Source organism: Lithobates pipiens, unplaced genomic scaffold (assembly GCF_037356315.1).
Source record: "Lithobates pipiens isolate NorthernLeopardFrog02 unplaced genomic scaffold, aLitPip1_a1.2 Scaffold_18, whole genome shotgun sequence".
NCBI lineage: Eukaryota > Metazoa > Chordata > Amphibia > Anura > Ranidae > Lithobates > Lithobates pipiens.
The window spans coordinates 556463002-556482207 of NW_027507758.1; the positions used below are offsets into that span (position 1 = coordinate 556463002).

The 19206-nt window shown below is 40.5% G+C and overlaps 1 protein-coding gene across 6 annotated transcripts in view; it reads left to right on the forward strand.

The window, feature by feature from the left end:
- LOC143988971 (24-hydroxycholesterol 7-alpha-hydroxylase-like) overlaps positions 1-18650 on the forward strand; it is a 160710-nt gene extending 142060 nt beyond the window's left edge. For all 6 annotated transcript variants that reach the window (XM_077488936.1, XM_077488933.1, XM_077488940.1 and 3 more), the window contains 2 exons: positions 8244-8334; positions 13198-18650. In XM_077488936.1, the coding sequence (XP_077345062.1) occupies positions 8244-8315 (72 nt within the window). In that variant the 3' untranslated portion in view covers positions 8316-8334; positions 13198-18650. The remainder of the gene's footprint in view (positions 1-8243; positions 8335-13197) is intronic.
- The last annotated feature ends 556 nt before the right edge of the window (positions 18651-19206 follow it).

The window sequence follows — 19206 nt, forward strand, 5'->3', positions numbered from 1 at the left end:
ATTTGTCAGTGGTGAGTGGGAGGAATGATGCCCCATGTGTCAGTGATTAGTGGGAGGAATGATGCCCCATGTGTCAGTGATTAGTGGGAGGAATGTTACCCTTGTTTCAGCGGTCAGTGGAAGGAATTGTCTCCTGTGTCAATGGTTAATGAGGAATTGTCCTCTGTGTCAGTGGTAGGAATGATCCCCCTGTGTCAGTGGTCACTGGGAGTAATGATGCCCTTGTGTCAGTGGTCAGTGGGAGGAATGGCCCTGTGTGCTGGTGGTGGGTGAGAAGAATGGTGTCAGTGGGAGGAATGGTCCTGTGTGCCTCTGGTCAGGATGTCCCTATGTCTGTGGTGAGTGGGAGGAATGGCCATTGGTGTCAATGGGAGGAATTATGTCCCTGTGTCAGTGGAAGGAATGGCCCTCTGTGTCAATGGGAAGAATGGTGTTGATGGGTCAGTTTGCGAATGGCCCTCTGTGCCTAGTGGTTAGTTTGAGGATTGATGCCCCTGTGTTAGCGGTAGGAATAATCTTATTTCTCAGTGGGAGAAATGGTGCTGCCGTGTCAGAATTGTCCCCTGTGTCAGTTGTCATAGGGTGATAAATGGCACCACTTTGTCGTGTGGGTGAAGAATAGTGGCCTTCTATCAGTGTGGGTAATGGTGCCTCTGTGTCTGAGTTCGTGCCATGGCCAGGAGTATACTGGCACTGTATAGTTGGACAAAAAAAAAATCTCTTTTACCAATTTTATCTAACAGCCATCCTTCCTTTGAACCAAACAATAGTCCTGAACACCTGAAAGCAGTGTATTTATTGACGGGGTTTCATTCTGGCTGCAGTAAACATCAAAGTGGTGCATTTGTGGGATAAACAAGCCTGTACTTCTATACCGTACTATGAAAGTACAGTCAGAATATTCAGGACATCGTATCTTTCACCGCCACATCCAGTACACTGCATTTGTATAGGTTCTGTGATATCTATATTCAGTATTAAATGAAGCCTGTACAGAGAAATAAGTGATAAATAGGACATTTAGTTTTTTTTTATAAATGTCTGTCTATGGCAGCGATTAGCTAGAAGGGGAAGGCAGGAGCCTAGAAATTAGCTTTGGCAAAAATGTACAAAATGTGATCTGCTTTACATGCAAAAATAATAAATGAATTAATAAATATATAATTCTGTATTGTCAGTCTGGCCATTGAAGTAACCCTGCCGTACTACATAGCCAATAAGACTGAACACCATTTTCTATTACAGCTCTGCAGCTTTATGTGTCATTTCCTTGCTCAGTGAAAGACCATCATGACCCACCTGCAGGTTCTCCATGTGTTCCCATCCTCGTGCTTGCACCATTCTTCAGCAGGGCACCACAGTCCACGCTAGCAGAATGTGCTGCAATGCACATCCTTTGACAGGTATGTTTGACAGCCATTTAGAATGAATGGCACAGCATCATACCAACACATATAGGTTCTGGTAAAGCACACGCTAATGCAATGCCAAATTATGAATGTTGGTAGCCTGCCAACCCTCTAATGTAAATACACAGCAGGTGTTTCTAAACTAAGCTGATTGAAAGCTAAAATAAAGTGATCTCGTGTGGTAATAAAAATCACTCTAAAACATTGAATGGATTCCACTAAGGGATAAAGAATATTAAAGTGCAAACATATTAAAGTGCACAATACTGGTGTCTCCACAAGGCGGTGTAGACAAAGTGTGCAAAAAAAGTTTAAAAGTATAAACAGTCAATATCCAAATAGTGTTCAAACTAATGATATAAAAATATATGCAATGAATGTCCAAATGGTGTACAAAACCCTGTGAACAACTGATATACTCGTGAATAAATAACACAGAAGAACCACTGGATATAGTCCTATACCTTTTTTGCACACTTTGTCTACACCTCCTTGTGGAGACGCCAGTATTTTACACTTTAATATTTTTGAACTTTAATATTCTAGCACTTTATTTATCCCTTATTCCGCGTACACACGTTCGGAATTCTCGTCGGAAAAAGCTCTGATGGTTTTCCCGACTGAATTCGGCTCAAGCTGTCTTGCCTACACGCGGTCACATCAAATTGCGATCGTTTATAACGCAGTGACGTACAACACGTACAACGGGACTAGAAAAAGGAAGTTCAATAGCCAGTAGCCAATAGCTTCTGTCTCGTAGTTGAATCTGAGAATGCAGGATTTTTGGAGTGTCGGAATTGCATAGACACGATTGGAATTACTGATAGAAAGTTTTTCCGTCAGGAAAATTGAGAACATGCTATCAATTTTTGGCTGGCGGAAATTCGGACAGCTAAATTCCGATGGAGCATACACACGGTCGCATTTTCCGATGAAAAGCTCTCATCTGTCTTTTTCTGGCCAGAATTCCGATCGTGTGTACACGGCATAAGTGGAATCCATTCAGTATTTTAGAGTGATTTTTATTACCGTGCGAGATCACTTTATATTTGCACTTGTTTTATTTGTGTTATTGTGAACACTATTAGGTTTTGCTGCTGGTTTTATTTAGAATTATCACTACACTTCTGTAGATAGGTACATTTTATTAGTTTCTCCTAGTAGCGCGAGGGACACTTTTACATATATGATTGAAAGCTAAGTTGTCACTTGGGGTTGAAGGGCATTAAAACCAGGAAGTGGAGCCCTTCCCACAATTTGCAAAGGCAACCGGATAGGGTTATGTACCTGTCACAGCCACAATGTTTTGGTTTGTGGCACCGCAAGAATTATAGCCCCTGTCCCGCTTGGCGAGGAGTACTGACTGCCGACATGGATGAGCAAGTTTGGGGTGGAGGAACTTAACTGGCCTGCACAGAGTCCTGACCTCAACCGATAAAACACCTTTGGGATGAATTAAAGCGCAGACTGGGAGTCAGGACTTCTCGTTCAACAACAGTGCCTAACCTAAAGCATTTTCCATTCCGAATGAATGGTCAAACATTCCATTGACACACTCCTAAACCTTGTGGACAGCCTTCCCAGAAGAGTTGAAGCTGTTATTGCTGCAAAGGGTGGGCCAACTCAATATTGAACCCTACGGACTAAGATCGGGATGTCATTAACCACTTGCCACATAATCATATACCTGTACGTCATTTTGCTTCAAGTGATTGTACCAGGGATGATGCCTGCAGCTGCAGGCATCACCCCGGTACCGTGTTTTTTTAGAGACAATGATTGGCTTTTTTGAGATGAAAATCGATGTGACTAAGCAGCCTGAGTGCCACCTTCCCCTGTTCTGCCCGGGCTCTCTTGTCCCACTGAGAGGCCTGAGCGACCAGCCAGGATGTCCGTCGGCTTGCTGGAGACCCCAACAAAGCAGAAGTCTCAGATCTAGAAACCTGGAAGCCATGTCACAACGTCACTTCTGGTTTACTGAAACATTTAAGGCGCCATATTTTAAAAAAACGTCAGTATTCAAAACAGCCAAACTTGGTGTTTTGAATGCTTTTAAGCACAAACGTGGGATTTGGGGTCTTATCGACCCCAGATCCCTCCAAACAAAATATGTGACTATTGCTGTCACAAGAGATGTTTACATCACTTGTGACAGCAATAAAAGTGATCAAACTAAATTTAAGGGACAGTGTAAAAGTAAAAAAACAAATTCATAAATAAGAAAAAAATAAATATTTTTCATTAAAGTGCCCTATCCCTCTGTACTTGTGCACCAAAATAAACGCATAAGTTGCGCCCACAAATGTAAATGGTGTTCAAACATGTGAGGTATCTCCACAATCGTTAGAGGAAGAGCAATAATTCTAGAACTAGACCTCCTCTGTAACTCTAAATAGGTCATCATTAAACATTTTTAAAGCATCGCCATTTCAAAGCATGACATGTTAGGTATCTATTTACTCGGCGTAACATCATCTTTCACATTATACCAAAAAAATTGAATTGTATTTTTTTTGCGTTTGAAAGACCGCTGCACAAATAGTTTGACATAAAAAAACTAAGTTTTATTATCTAAGGTCTCTGTGTGTATATATATATATATATATATATATGTATGTGTGTGTGTGTGTATGTGTATATATATAATGTTTTGGTTCTAAGTAATTTTCTAGCAAAAAAAAATGATTTTAACTTGTAAGCAACAAATGTCAGAAATAGGCCTGGTTTTTCATATGAAAAATTTTCTTTTTTTTTTTGGGGGGAGGGATAAAGGAAAATGTTGTGGAATTAAAGTATAAATCGGAAATATTATATATGATATAGCTGGGAAAGAAGTTGTAGGTATATACACTGTATTATTAAATTTATGGAAAGAAAAGACGGAAAAATAAAGAATTTATAAAAAAAATAAATAGGCCTGGTCTTTAAGTGGTTAAAGGTTATGTGCGTGTAAATGCAGGCATCCCAATACTTTTGACAATATAGTGTACATGCTCCGGCACAGGAGAGACACTCTGCCATCGTACGCCTACATGAGGCAGTCAGCACTCCCTAGGCATTTCGTCACCGATGACTTTGGGGGACAGGCTGTATGACGGAGAACACCCACCAGAGGTTTAAACACACAGCCCGCTGGAGCCAGCCACTATGTTAAAAGCTTGATTACTTAATTAAAACAAGTGGGTGCCTCACGTGAAATTTCACATGGAATGCTCGCACAGAATGAATATTACCCCCAGGGCAGTTACAAAGAAGGCAGCCACACCAAGTGGATAAAAAACGAGCCATCAACCTGCTATTACAATAAATGCATAATACCAGACAAATACAATAATTCACACAGAGACAATTAAAACATCAAAAGTGAAACGTATTCTGATGTAAAGCTATGAAAAAATAAAATAAAATTAAAATATTGTAAAAATTGATAAACAAAATATGAAAATAAAAAAGATATTTTATATAAAACAAATGGAAAATGTAACAAAACGTAACAATAATAATCAAACAAAGCTTTGAACACAATATTCACGATTCATATTTGTTCTTAACTGCGTGAGCTGGACTAATGTAACTATGTAAAAAATTCCATATCTGGAATTCAGTTTTAACCATTCCTACTGCTCTATCCCAGCCATTCTCAAGCAGGGTTCCCCCAGAGGTTGCTAAGGGTTCCTTAAGCTGATGAACCACCTATTTGATGATGCCTACAGAGTTGAAGGTTCAGCACCACTCAGCAAAGCCAGCAGCCTGACACCAAATTTAGTTTTAGCCGTCTTCAAGGGTGGCATTTTGAGCACCACTTTAAGGGGGGGCATTCTACCTATTGACCACCAATATAAGGGGCATTGTTCATGTTGAGTCCTAATGAATTGGTTTTAGTAAGGGTTCCTCAAGAACTGAAAATGATTTTTGGGGTTCCTCTAGGGTTAAAAGGTTGAGAAAGCCTACTCTATCCAATAAGTTTTGGCTTTACATACATAATGTATTCATAGCTAGACCAATGTTTTTCTTGAATATTTGTCTTCAACTCAGTTTTGAGCTGAAATATATCCCGTCTAGAGTTTCCTTTACCCTCCCTATGAGAAGTGTAAGATTTCTCTTTAATGATGTGACAAGGTAAGGCTGAATCTGGTTTCACAATAGGAAATTCATCATTGAAAGTGTCAGTGTCGTATACCAGTAGCTCCATTCTCCAGTTCCTCAGATAATCTCCTTAATGAGTGTACAGGAAGGATTCCAACTACAGTACATCATATACCACTTGTAGGAAAACCATTACTCCATGCTCAGCAGCCGACTGCTTTTTCTCCGGACCACAGGATCCCTGTAAAGTAATGTCTGATTTTTCTTAAAGGACTACTATAGTGAAAAATAATGTATTCTGGTGACTATAAGGATATTATTCAAATATAAATTACTCTGTTTTTTTATTTTTATTTTTTTAACAGGCCTTCACTTTTTTTTTTATAAATAATTATATTATATTAGACTTTTTAATTAATATCATGAAGTTAAATGAATATGAATTTTTTGCCGCCCATTATTTGGCACCTTTTGAAGTGGTGTTAAAAACCCTGCTTGCTGCATTTTTGGTGCATATTTGGCAAATGGCACCAAAAATGCACCTTCCTCAAACGCAGCAAGCATGCATCGAAAATGCACTCGTGTTGTGTTTTTGCTGCATTTTTTTGAGCCACATGGCCTATGACCACCTGACCTATGGTGTAAAAATACACCATAGTCACAGAAAAATCTAAGTAGAATCGCAGCCATTTTCGGCAGCCATTATCCGCACAACGCTGAAAACCTTATTTTTGGCCAATAATTTTCTGGGGCTGAAATTTCGGTGCATCATTAATATTCGTGTGTATGCGTGGGAGTTGAAATGATTATTATTTTTTTAATTATTGTTTTTAATTATTTTATTGCAATTAAATTTTTCAAAATAAATTTAATTGAACTTTATTGTTATCACAAGGGAGATAACAAGCAGAAGTGATCAGGTGGCTATACAGCCACCCGGATCACTTTATCTTACATGACAACTGAAGTAAATCCATGCCAAGCTCACAGCTGCAGCAGCTGTCTTGAGCTTGCCTTGAACACCAGGATGTTTATACATGCAATTTGTTAGGCAAGGTATTAAATAAAAATGATGTTATAAAAGCCTAAAAAGTGCTATCTGCAGTTGGGCTTTACTTTGTCTCTTATTTAAGAGGAACTCGCCCCCCTTCCTTTTTTTTATTTTCTATCCCATCTTGTCCACTGGGTTGTCTTTAAAAAAAAAAACTCATCTGCCCAGCTATCTACTGTAATCCATTGCTCCACCATCACACAGCTTGTCCAATGTCACATCTTCTTTCCTACATCATAAGGGGCTGGTTGGCGCTCCATGAACCATGTCCCCCTTAGGTGCATGGAGGGGCTAAAGCTGCAGTGGGTACTAGTAAAAGTGGTAAAGGAATGGAAAAAGGTACAAACATATCTGTTTTAGTTTTTTTCCCCATTTAATTCATTAAGTAAATAACACGCATACCCAGCACTGCCTCTATTCACTTGCCTCAGCTTGTCATTGTTATAAACAGATGTGGGTATAATAAATGTACATCAAGTTTTGGGATAGAGACAACAACATTTTGTTGGCATCTCCAAGCTGGCAAATTGGTCTGTTGGACTCCTTATTCCCCAGTTTTCCATTGAAGCTAATAGAGTGTAGATTATGCTGCATTAGCTTCTAATACAAATGTACATTTGCTGGGCGCCCTCTGTTGATCCTGCCACACCGGTCCCAGGCAGGAGGTGGGTCATTTCCTAAGGCAGGCTTTAAAACCACCTGAATCACTAAAACTTCAAAGTCCAATGCCTGCTCTACTAATGTAAACATACTACTGGCGGCTTTAGCAACCTGGACTGTGTTTTCAAGCCTTGACTACTAGCCGCCATTTATAAACATCCCTGATTGACAAGTGGTCGACTCCAGGTCTTCTGCCCTGCCTGGCAGGTATAAGCTGTGCGGAAGAAATATGTAAATCTCAGCAATGGATGGATAAAAATACAATTCTTGAACTCTGAAAACAGTATTTAATTTGTGTATTTAGCTTGAACAGAGCATATCCCTCTATAGGAGGGATATGCAATTAGCGGACCTCCAGCTGTTGCAAAACTACAAGTCCCATCATGCCTCTGCCTCTGGGTGTCATGCTTGTGGCTGTAAGAGTCTTGCTATGCCTCATGGGACTCATAGTTCTGCAGCAGCTGGAGGTCCGCTAATTGCATATCCCTGCTCTATAGTGTGAACTTGTCTTAATTAAGAACACTGAGTGTCAATTCTGTCTGCTGCTTCCTTCCTCTGCTATCAACATGAATCACTTCTGACAAGGTTTCCTGACACAAAGAGAATAAAGGTGACAGGAGAGATCTCCAACACACAGCCTGTTATTGACTGCCTCAGCTCTGTACCTGTGAGCTCTGTGAAGGGGGTATGTCCCTTCCCTCCAATCAGCTCTCAGAGCCCTCCTCACTGAGCTTTGCAGAGTGTAATTGCAGCTCTGCCTTTTTTTTCTGATAGCTCAGACAAGTTTTATAAATTCTGGATTTTGAACATGTGTAGAGAAAAGAAGACTGCAGATAAACAGGTACACATTTTGTAGGAGGATTTGTTTAATCTCTGTGTATCACCTGAGGTCAGCCACTTCACTGGGTATATGTAAAAAACAACTTGAAGAAATAGTCAGATGTCCATTTCTCAAGTCTGGTCCTGGTCATTGTAGCAAAGAATGATGTTTTCTGGCGTACCCGGTCTTAAAATTGAACTTTTAATATATTTTACAGAGTAATCTGCATTTAGTTGGGACCCAGCAGCCTGATGGACCCTGCCGTGTTACATTTAAGTTAAGAGAATAAGTGTAGAGCCTCCAGAAATGTAAGTATTTATCATTTCTCTATGACGAGACCACTAATTCACCTAACAATATTATAACGCTCATCGTGCAGAAAACGTTCTTCGGCTAGCTTTGCAGTAACATAATGGATCTTTGTATTCCATATGTGAAGAAATGCTGCTATTTTTTGAATGCCTAAACTGATCTATAAGAATTCTGGGGGCATTCTGTACCCCATGTGTACAGTATCTAACAAAAGTGAGTACACCCCTCACCTTTTTGTAAATCATTTATTCTATCTTTTCATGTGACAACACTGAAGAAATGACACTTTGCTACAATGTAAAGTAGTGAGTGTACAGCTTGTATAACAGTGTAAATTTGCTGTCCCTGCAAAATAACTCAACACACAGCCATTAATGTCTAAACCGCTGGCTACAAAAGTGACTACACCCCTAAGTGAAAATGTCCAAATTGGGCCCAAAGTGTCAATATATTGTATGGCCACCATTATTTTCCAGCACTGCCTTAACCCTCTTGGGCATGGAGTTCACCAGAGCTTCACGGGTTGCCACAGGAGTCCTCTTCCACTCCTCCATGATGACATCACAGAGCTGGTGGATGTTAGAGACCTTGCACTGCTCCACCTTCCATTTGAGGATGCCCCACAGATGCTCAATAGGGTTTAGGTCTGGAGACATGCTTGGCCAGTCCATCGCCTTTACCCTCAGCTTCTTTAGAAAGGCAGTGGTCGTCTTGGAGGCGTGTTTGGGGTCGTTATCATGAGGGAACAGCAAATTTACACTACTCACTTTTGTGAGATACTGTATATGGAATGCCTAAAGGAAGTTATATTGTAAGAAAGTGTCATTTTAACATTTTGTCAGTTTTAAAAATTTACAGTGGTTGCAGATTTAAATAAAAGGGTCATTCTTATAATCCTAAATTCCTGTTTTTCCCCCCCTATTTAGTTAGAATTAGAAACTTTGACGAGAGACTTTTCAACTCACTTTCTGTCCTGGTGACAATATTTTCACTGGGCAGGAAGTGACAACACAGACGGCAATAATAATGCTTTTGTTTAGTAGAGTAGAAGAAGGCTAGAGCCTCTGTCAGATTTTTATTGTTCAACAATTTTTCAGATGATGAGTGTTGGATTGCTTTACTTGTATTTAAAAGCTTGAACCTTTGATCATACCGGTAAACAGGACTAGTAGAGAGGGTGAAACTCCCTAACGGGGGCACAGGCAGCAATAAAAACTGACAGATGTTCTAACAACCGATGCTTACCCACATTGGTTGTTCTCACAAAAAGGGAGACTGTCTGATCTAAAAAAAACGGCTACAGCTGTACGCATTGCTCCAGTACAACCACTTGAAGTCAAATGAAGTACAGGTACGTGATTTAGCAGCAAGTGGTTAATTTGCAATGAATTCCTATCACTTCCTGTTTCACTATGGAACAGGAAGTGAAGAAAAAAATTCTGACAGGGTTATAACCCTCCCTTACTGTATCCAAAATGAAAAAAACAATGTTTTTAACTGTTTTCTACTTTAATGACACTTTAATGTCAGACAACAAAAGGAGTTCAAAGCATTATGGGAAATGTAGTACAGAGTACCTTCTGATAGAAGAACATGATAGCAACACAGATACCTGCACACTGACAGGGTAATTGGCTCGGAGAGCTATTAACTGCTTTATCGCTATTGTGAGCCATTAAATGGCAAAGCAGTAGAGGCTTATTTGTTCCCTTCCGTTTATAAACACCACAGAAATAATCCTTGGACTGCCAGTATACCTGGTAATGGTTGTGGTGTGAGCTGTTCTCTGATGTCTCACATTACAGTCATAGTGTACAGAGCCAATCCGAGAAGCACTGTACCTTGTGATGACTGTGAAAGTCAATCAGAGATCATGGCTGTAAACAGTGTAGTAATTGCATCTGAGAGCCCTGAGAGTAAGCTGAATGAATGATTATAAGCAGCAGATATTCAAAGTATACATTGATTGTAGGATGGTTTTATACACTTTCACCCTCTCCTAATCCTCTCCCGTATGTCTGATCTATATCCTGTCTATGTGATACCTGTAAATTTATCCCTTCTTTTCCATCCACCAACTGTATGGAATCTGTACATTAACCCCCACAACTCCTCCCCCCTCTGTGCATGACCTGTACATTTAATGTAAGTACTGTACACCATTACTGAGCTCAATGTTTACCCTCAATATCATTATAAAAATAAAGTGGCAAAAATGAGATTACCTTAAGGTGTCTACTTTCCTAAATTCCTAAAAAAGATCGTTTGGTGGTTTTCATAATATCCTAGCATTTATGTTTGATATGTTTTAGAATAGAAAGTAGAGGAGGTTTTTTTTTTTTTCTCTTCAAAATGTTTTTGCTAGTTTGGGGTATTGAAAAAAAAAAAAACACTCATACTCACCTCTATGCTTCCCCTGTTGGCTCTAAGCCAGAGAACTGATTGATCACATGATCACTCAGCTCTCTGTCTTATCAGAGTGGAGAGCAGTAACTGTAATGCCCTGTACACGGTCGGACTTTCTGACAGAAAATGTGCGATTGGATCGCGTTGTTGGAAAATCCGATCGTTTGTGGGCTCCATCGCACTTTTTCCATCAGAATTTCTGGCACACAAAGTTTGAGAACTGGATCTAAAATTTTCCGATGACAAAATCCGATCATTTAAAATCCGATAGTTTGTAGACAATTCCGACGGACAAAGTGCCTCACATGCTCAGATTAAATTACATGACGAAAGCTATTGGCTACTGCCCTCTTTATAGTCCCAGCGTATGTGTTCTACGTCACCTCGTTCTGAACGATCAGATTTTGCGACAACTTTGTGTGACCGTGTGTATGCAAGACAAGTTTGGGCCAAAATCTGTTGAAAAACATCCGACGGATTTTGTCATCGGAATGTCCAACCGTGTGTACAGGGCATTAGTTGCCGCACTGTGCTCTGCCCTCCCAGTGCTTACTGGAGCGCCAGGCTGGAGAGGGGGCAGATGTAGCTGACTTCTGTTCTCAGCCGTGCACTGATAGCCGGGGCGTCTGAGTGGATCCTGAAAATATGGCCGGGATCCTTCCAGAGCCTGAAGCGGCTCTGTGATGTCAGCTGATTCTGGGTCACAGGAGAGCAAATGCAAGTGCCTGCCTGTAACCCGGAAGTACGGCCAAAAAAAGCTTTGACACTACTTCTCTTTTAAATACTACCAAAAGAAAGCTCTAAGGGTTTAAAAAAATTATATAAAGTGTTGCATGATGGGGTAGTTGTCAGTCAAATGATCACAGAATATTGCCTAGTAATGAAGGGGTATTGTAGGGCATGACAAAGCATAGTTACAGTCAATTAATATGGATTAAATTCAAGCTTTTGCCAAGTCTTAAAACCCTTTAAATATTGCAGCAGTTACACAGCATAGTTCGTTCACCCACTCAGTAACAATAACTGTGCCTCTGGCAGCTATTGCCCCTTTGCCATCCCTCCCTTAGTGTTTTCTCCATAAATAACAAAAAAAAAAAAAAAAGGAGCAGTCATAATGTTATGTTTCTGGAATCTTTTAGGGTCTGACGTATGAAAAGTGTGCTAAACATTTCTTTTTTAGCAGGGGTGTGGGGCTGCCGCTTTGCTTTTTTAGTAACCTTTTACATCCTGAATATGAGTGTATCAAGTAACATGTTACTAAAAGTGAACTTATCCTTTGAAGTAATTGTAAAGTCTAATTTTTTTCCCTATAAAAATAACAAACGAGTTATACTTACCCGCTCTGTGTATTGGATTTGCACAGAGCAGCCCAGATCCTCCTCTTCTTGGGTCCCTCTTCTGTGATCCTGGCCCCTCCCTCCTGTTCAGTGCCCCCACAGCAAGCAAGTTGCTATGAGAGCACCTGAACCGAGTCACAGCTCCCTGTGTCCATTCAGACATGGAGCCCTGTCCTGGCCTTACCCCCTCTCTCTCCTGATTGGCTCAGACAAAGTCAGCTAGCCAGTCAGGAGGGAGCATCTCAAACCATGTTATTTGTTCTGCCGTGGACCTAAAATTCCTAAGAAAGCACCTTTACATTCCAAAGACTTGTATGGAATCAGCAAGGTCAATTTATGCATTTCTGAGACGGGAATACCTAGCATCTGTGGCCATCCAAGATGCCTATCTGCATATGCCCATTTACCCTTCTCCTCAGTGCATTCTGGGCTTCCAGGATAAGACTAAAGCCCCATACACATTATCAGATTTTCTTTTGGTTTTTGTCTTCAGATTTACCAAAACCATGTAGTGCAAGGGCCTGCTTGATTGTATACACATTGAAACTCCTAAGGTTTGACCTCATATTATATGGTTTTGGTAAAGCTGAAGGAAAAGATCAGCAGAAAATCTGATAGTGTGTATGGGGCTTAACATTTCCCGTTTTCACACTTTGGGCACTGATAGGTAGCACTGATGAGTAAGTACTGATTGGTGGCACTGATGAGTAGGTGCTGAGTGGCGCTGGTTGGCAATAATAGGTAGCATTGATGGGCACTGTTGGGACTGCACTAGGAGAGAAATGGAGATAAACGGCAAGTGCGTTTACATAATGATCAACTGTGATTGGCCCTTTACCCCGATCTGTAATCAGCTGTGTCCGAAGCAATCACAGGGCGTGCCAGGTGAGTGCCCACAGTGCTTTATCCGTCATCTGGCTTTACCGTGGTCAGAAATTGGTTAATTTTTAGCTTAATAGGCAGAAGTACCTAATAAAGTGGCAGTTTTTAATGTTTTTTTTTTTTTAAATCTAAAAAGTGGTAGATTTGTAGAATTTCTTCATTAGAACTGTGGAGTATAATTGTGTGATCATTTTTATAAGTACACCTTCATTTTTTTCCTTCTTCTTTCTTCAGGCCACCAAGATAGAGTTAACGTGACAACCCACAGACCAAAAGGAGTTCAACTGCATCTTTTATAAATGTGTAGCTCTTTGAATTTTCTTGTATATGTTGTTCTAGTAGTACAAAATGATAAAGCTGAACTTTGGCTGAATAAAGTCATCCTTTGCAGTGGGGAAACACTGCTAGACTGGTCCTGGGAGTCTCTTCTCCTTTGCATTCCAGTGGTCTAAGGTCCTATGACATCACTAAGACTGAAGTAGGGACCATAACCCTGGAAAAACCATGGCTCAACCACCTAGTCTTACCGTCACCTGTGTAAACAAGCCCTTAGGCCCCTTTCACACCGAGGCGGTTTGCAGGTGCTACAGCGCTAAAAATAGCGCCTGAAAAAACCGGCTCATTTCACTCCAGCTTTCACACTGGAGTGGTGCGCTGGCAGGACGGTGAAAAAAGTCCTGCTAGCTGCATCTTTGGAGCAGTAAAGGGGCAGTGTATTCACTGCTCCAAAACTGCTCCTACCCATTGAAATCAATGGGGCAGCGCGGGTATACAGCTGCCGCGGCGCTTTGTGGGCGGTTTTAACCCTTTTGGGCGCTAGCGGGGGTTGAAACCGCCTCGCCAGCGGCCGCATACTGCCGCTAAAACTACGGTAAAGCGGCGCTAAAAATAGCGCCACTTTACCGACGACGCCCGCACCGCCCCAGTGTGAAAGGGGCCTTAAAGTCGAGCATCGGTTCATGTGACTAATTGTCTTTTAGGAATTACAACCCTAATTCCAAAAAAGTTGGGAAACTGTGTAAAATCTATATAAAACGGAATGCAATGATTTATGTACTGTATCTCATAAACACATATTTTATTCACAATAGAAAACATATCAAATGTTTGAACTGAGAAAATACCATGTTAAGAAGAAAAAAAATGGCTGCAACACCTCTCAAAAAAGCTGGAACAGGGCAAGCAAAAAGCTGGAAAGTAGGTGGTACTAACAAGGAAGAGCTGGAAGAACATTTTGCCGCTAATTAGGTTAACTAAAAACACTGTCAGTAACATGATTGGTATAAAAGGAGCATTTTAGAGAGTCGGAGTGTCTCAGAAATAAAGATGGGCAGAGGTTCATCAATCTGTGAAAAGCTGCATCTAAAACTTGTCGAACAATTTCGGAAAAATGTGCCTCAACATAAAACTGCAAATACTTTAAATATATCATCACATACAGTACATAATATCAAAAGATTCCAAGAATCTGGAGAAATCTCTGTGGGCAAGGGACAAGGCTAAAACACAATATTGGATGCCCTTGATCCTCGAACCCTCAGACAGCACTGAATTAAAAACTAGCACGATTCTGCGGTGGACATCACTGCATATGCTCAGGAATAATTCCAAAAATCACTGTCTGTGAACACGCTTTACCGTGGCATCCAAAAACGGACGGTAAAGTGCTATCATTCAAAATAGAAGTCATATATCTGCATGATCCAGAAACGCCACTGTCTTCTCAGTGCCAAAGCTCATTTAAAATGGTCTTTTGCAAAGTCACAAAATGTTCTGTGGTCAGATGAATTGAAATTTGACATTTCTTTTTGGTCCGTGTCGTCTGGACCAAATAGGAGAGGGACCTTCTGGCTTGTTATTAGCGCTCAGTTCAAAAGCCTGCATCTCTGGTAGTATGGGGGTGCATTAATGCATTTGGAATGGCCAGCTGGCACATCTGGAAAGGCATCATCAATGCAGGTTATAGAGCAGCATATGCTCCCATTCAGACATCTTTTTCAGGGAAGGCCTTGCATATTTCATTAGAACAATGCTAAACTGCATACTCCATCTATGAAAACAGCATGACTTAGTATAAATTGGAACACTGATTGATAGGGACTTTAAAGGTGCAATATTCCAAGTCAGATATAATGTATAAAAAAAATTTTTTTTCTTTTTAATTCAACAAAAACAAGGATTTTTATTGTTAAAATATACAGGAACAAGGAAATGCATAATAGTTAGTACAATACATTATGTGTTATAAACGATGCAGCATGGTGGTATTTCCCAATGTTTCGCCCCTATATCGGGGTTCCTCAGGGGATGCTGTCCGTTTGTACACTATATATCGCTTTCACTAATTCCTAAAACAAAACCAGAACTGCCAGGATGGTGAGATAATCAGCCGTGCCAAAAACCCACCTCAGCGCCAAAGATAGTGAATAATGGCCAGTTAGTTTGATTTTGCAGCTGACTTAATACCAAGGACTACACACCACCATCTGCTGAGATTTACGGTACTCTGAGACTATCTGGAGGAGATATGGCAGCGTGCTTGTGTCCATTGGTTCCTGCAGCCTGAAAACATCAGCCAGAAGCAGGGTCAACAAGCTAAAACCAAATCAAGCAGAGACCAATGGATCCTAAACAGAGTCCAGGTTCCAGACCGCTAGACAAAGCAATGTCCGACAACAGCAGAGATAATAGGCCAATGGTCAGAATAAGAACAAACAAGCTGAAAACAAGCACAGTCCAAATCATTTCCAGGAGTAGTTCAGGGTAACAGTTAGACGTCAGACCAACCTGAATTCAGGACATGAGCAAGCAAACTAACCAGTTGATCAGGCTAATGAGCCAGCATTCTATTTAAGTTCCCCTCGTTATGGTAGGTGTGCAATAGAGTCCAATGTCATCAGCAATGCTGTGTAGGGACTAGCAGGCCCAATAATAATAGTTGCAACAATAGCCAGGAAAGCAGTTTTTCTATCCGAACCAAAATGCTACCACAATACATATGCTAGGAAGATCACCATATTACAAGATCCATTTGTATTCCATAGTACAATATCCAAAATATGTAACAGCAATGCGGACAGTTTCCCTATTCCCAAAGGCAGAACATTCCATTTCACTAGAGCTACATCAGGGGTATGTTATCAAAGACAATATAGTATTATGTTAGTTGTGTGTGTGGTGCCATGCTTCCAAAGCTAGACTGATTTCATGTTACCAATTTAATGCCATGTTACAGTGGATATAAAAAGTCTACATGCCCCTATTAAAATGTCAGGTTTCTGTGATGTAAAAAAATGAGACAAAGATAAATCATTTCAGAACTTTGTCCATCTTTAATGTGACCTATAAACTGTACAACTCAAGTGAACAACAAACTAAAATATTTTAGGTGGAGGGAAGTAAAACGAAAATATTATGGTTTAATAAGTGGGCACACCCTAAGGCTCGGTTCACACAGGGGCGACACGACTTGCAGCGCGACTCACAGACACGACCTGCACACGACTTCAGAGGCGACTTGCAAAACGACTTCTGTATAGAAGTCAATGCAAGTCGCCTGAAGTCGCCCCAAAAATAGTACAGGAACCTTTTTTCTAAGTCGGAGCGACTTGAGTCGCTCCTATTATAACGGTTCCATAGTACAGAACGGAGCGCGACTTGTCAGGTGGCTAAGTCGCCTGGACAAGTCGCCCCTGTGTGAACCAAGCCTTAAACAAATGCTTTGCTGAAGCACCTTTTGATTTTATTACAGCTCTCAGTCTTGAGTATGAGTCTATAAACATGGCACATCTTGACTTGGCAGATTGCGAGAGCATCTCCTGTGCACAGCCCTCTTCAGATCACCCCACAGATTTTCAATTGGATTCAGGTCTGGGCTCTGGCTGGCCCATTCCAAAACTTTAATCTTCTTCCGGTGAAGCCATTAATTTGTTGATTTGGATGCATGCTTTGGGTCGTTGTCATGATGAAAGATGAAGTTCCTTTTCATGTTCAGCTTTCTAGCAGAAATCTGAAGGTTTTGTGCCAATATTGATTGATATTTGGAACTGTTCATAATTCCCTCTACCTTGATTAAGGCCCCTGTTCCAGCTGAAGAAAAACAACCCCAAAGCATTATGCTACCATCGTCATGCTTCACTGTTAGTATGGTGTTCATTTGATGATGTGCAGTGTTGTATTTGTGCCAAAAATATCTTTTGGAATTATGGCCAAAAAGTTCAACCTTGGTTTCATCAGACCATAACACGTTTTCCCACATGCTTTTGGGAGATTTCTGATGTGTTTTTGCAAAATTTAGCCGGGCTTGGATGTTTTTCTTCGTAAGAAAAGTCTTCCATCTTCCCACTCTACCCCATAGCCCAGACATATGAAGAATACAAGAGATTGTTGTCGCATGTACCACACAGCCAGTGCTTGCCAGATATTCCTGCAGCTCCTTTAATGTTGCTGTAGGCCTCTTGCCAATCTCCCTGACCAGTTTTCTTCTCCTCTTTTCATCAATTTTTAGAGGGACATTCAGTTCTTGATAATGTAACTATTGTGCCACATTTTCTCCACTTGATGATGGCTGTCTTCACTGTGTTCCATGGTATATCCAATGCATTGGAAATTCTTTTGTACCCTTCTCCTGACTGATACATTTTAACAATGAGATCCCTCTGATGCTTTGGAAACACTATGCGGCCCATGGCTTTTGTTGTAGGGTGCAACTAAGAAAATGTCAGGAAAGACCTTCTAGAACAGCTGAACTTTTATTTAAGGTTAAAGCGGTAGTAAACCTGCACATTTTTTTTTTTTTTAAACCTGCAAAGCAAAAGGCATAATGAGCTAGTATGCACCGCATACTAGCTCATTATAAAATACTTACCTTAGAACGAGGCCCTGACATCTGGCCCGATCCGTTTCTTCCGGGTATCGCGGCTCCGGCGCTGTGAGTGGCCGGAGCCACGATATCGTCACTCCCGCGCATGAGCGCGGGAGATTTCATTCCGGCCACGGGCCACTGCCGGATTTTCAGGCCGAGAATCCCCTTGTGCGCATGCGCCGCTGCAGTCAGCGGCGCATACAGAGGGGGATATCTCCTAAACCGTACAGGTTTAGGAGATATTTTGTTTACCTACAGGTAAGCCTTATTATAGGCTTTCCTGTAGGTAAAAGTTTAAAAATCGAGTATACAACCACTTTAATCAGAGGCACTTTTAAATGATGGCAGGTGTGTACAGACTCCTATTTAACATTTCAGTTTGTTTTTTAATCGAGTTGTACAGTTTATAGGTCACAAAGGTGGAACAAGTTCTGAAATTATGTATCTTTGTTACTTTTTTTTACATCACAGAAACCTGACATTTTAACAGGGATGTGTAGACTTTTTATATCCACTGTATCAGGGTGATGCCATGTTGCAAGTATGCAAGCCTTCTCCCCCCTCCTTCTCCAATGCCTTTCCTTTGCTTGTAGGAGATAATCACTGTTTATTCTATAAGATGGGTGCAGTGCAGTGCTATGTTTTAAAGTACAGTATCCGAAGGAAACTAATCGGAAATTTCTTGTATTTAGATGTGAAACTACATGAAATGTGATTGATTGTTGTAATTTGCACTTGTTTTTCACATCTAGCCCTTGGTAACGGGTCCTCAACTGGCATTTTCATGGGTATATCTTAATTAAAATTTTGAGTTTATTCTGTATATATTTTGTATGACATTTTATGTTTAATCTATGCCTGGACACGGCCATTTTTAACATTCCAAAATGCTAAACTCAACATTTCCATGGATTATATAATTGTGGTGACATATCCAAGTTCATATTTGTTCAGTTAATTATATGTAAAAGAACTGAATTAAACACAAAAAACTGACGTCATGCAAAGAAGCACTAGATGGCCTGCAGATAATCAGAATTCACTTGACATTTAAAGTCTAAATCAGAAAAAAAAAAAAAAAAAGGTTTGGAAAGTGATATTTAAACACATATCACTTTATCTCATCTCACTTGATCATATACGGTATATAGGCCAAACAAACTAGGGCTCTATGGGAAGGAACCTGGTTCCTTCTTTGTACCCATATCCCTCTTTCCTTCCCAACTGTCCCTCTCGTGTTCCTCATATAGGTATACAAAATAAATGTGTAGGTAAACTGCACATAAATCCAAGAGCATTTGGGTGTAGCATTAAATAAACCTCATCATCATATAGTTACATTAACAGAGGCATCATCTCAATGTAACAAACCAAATCAA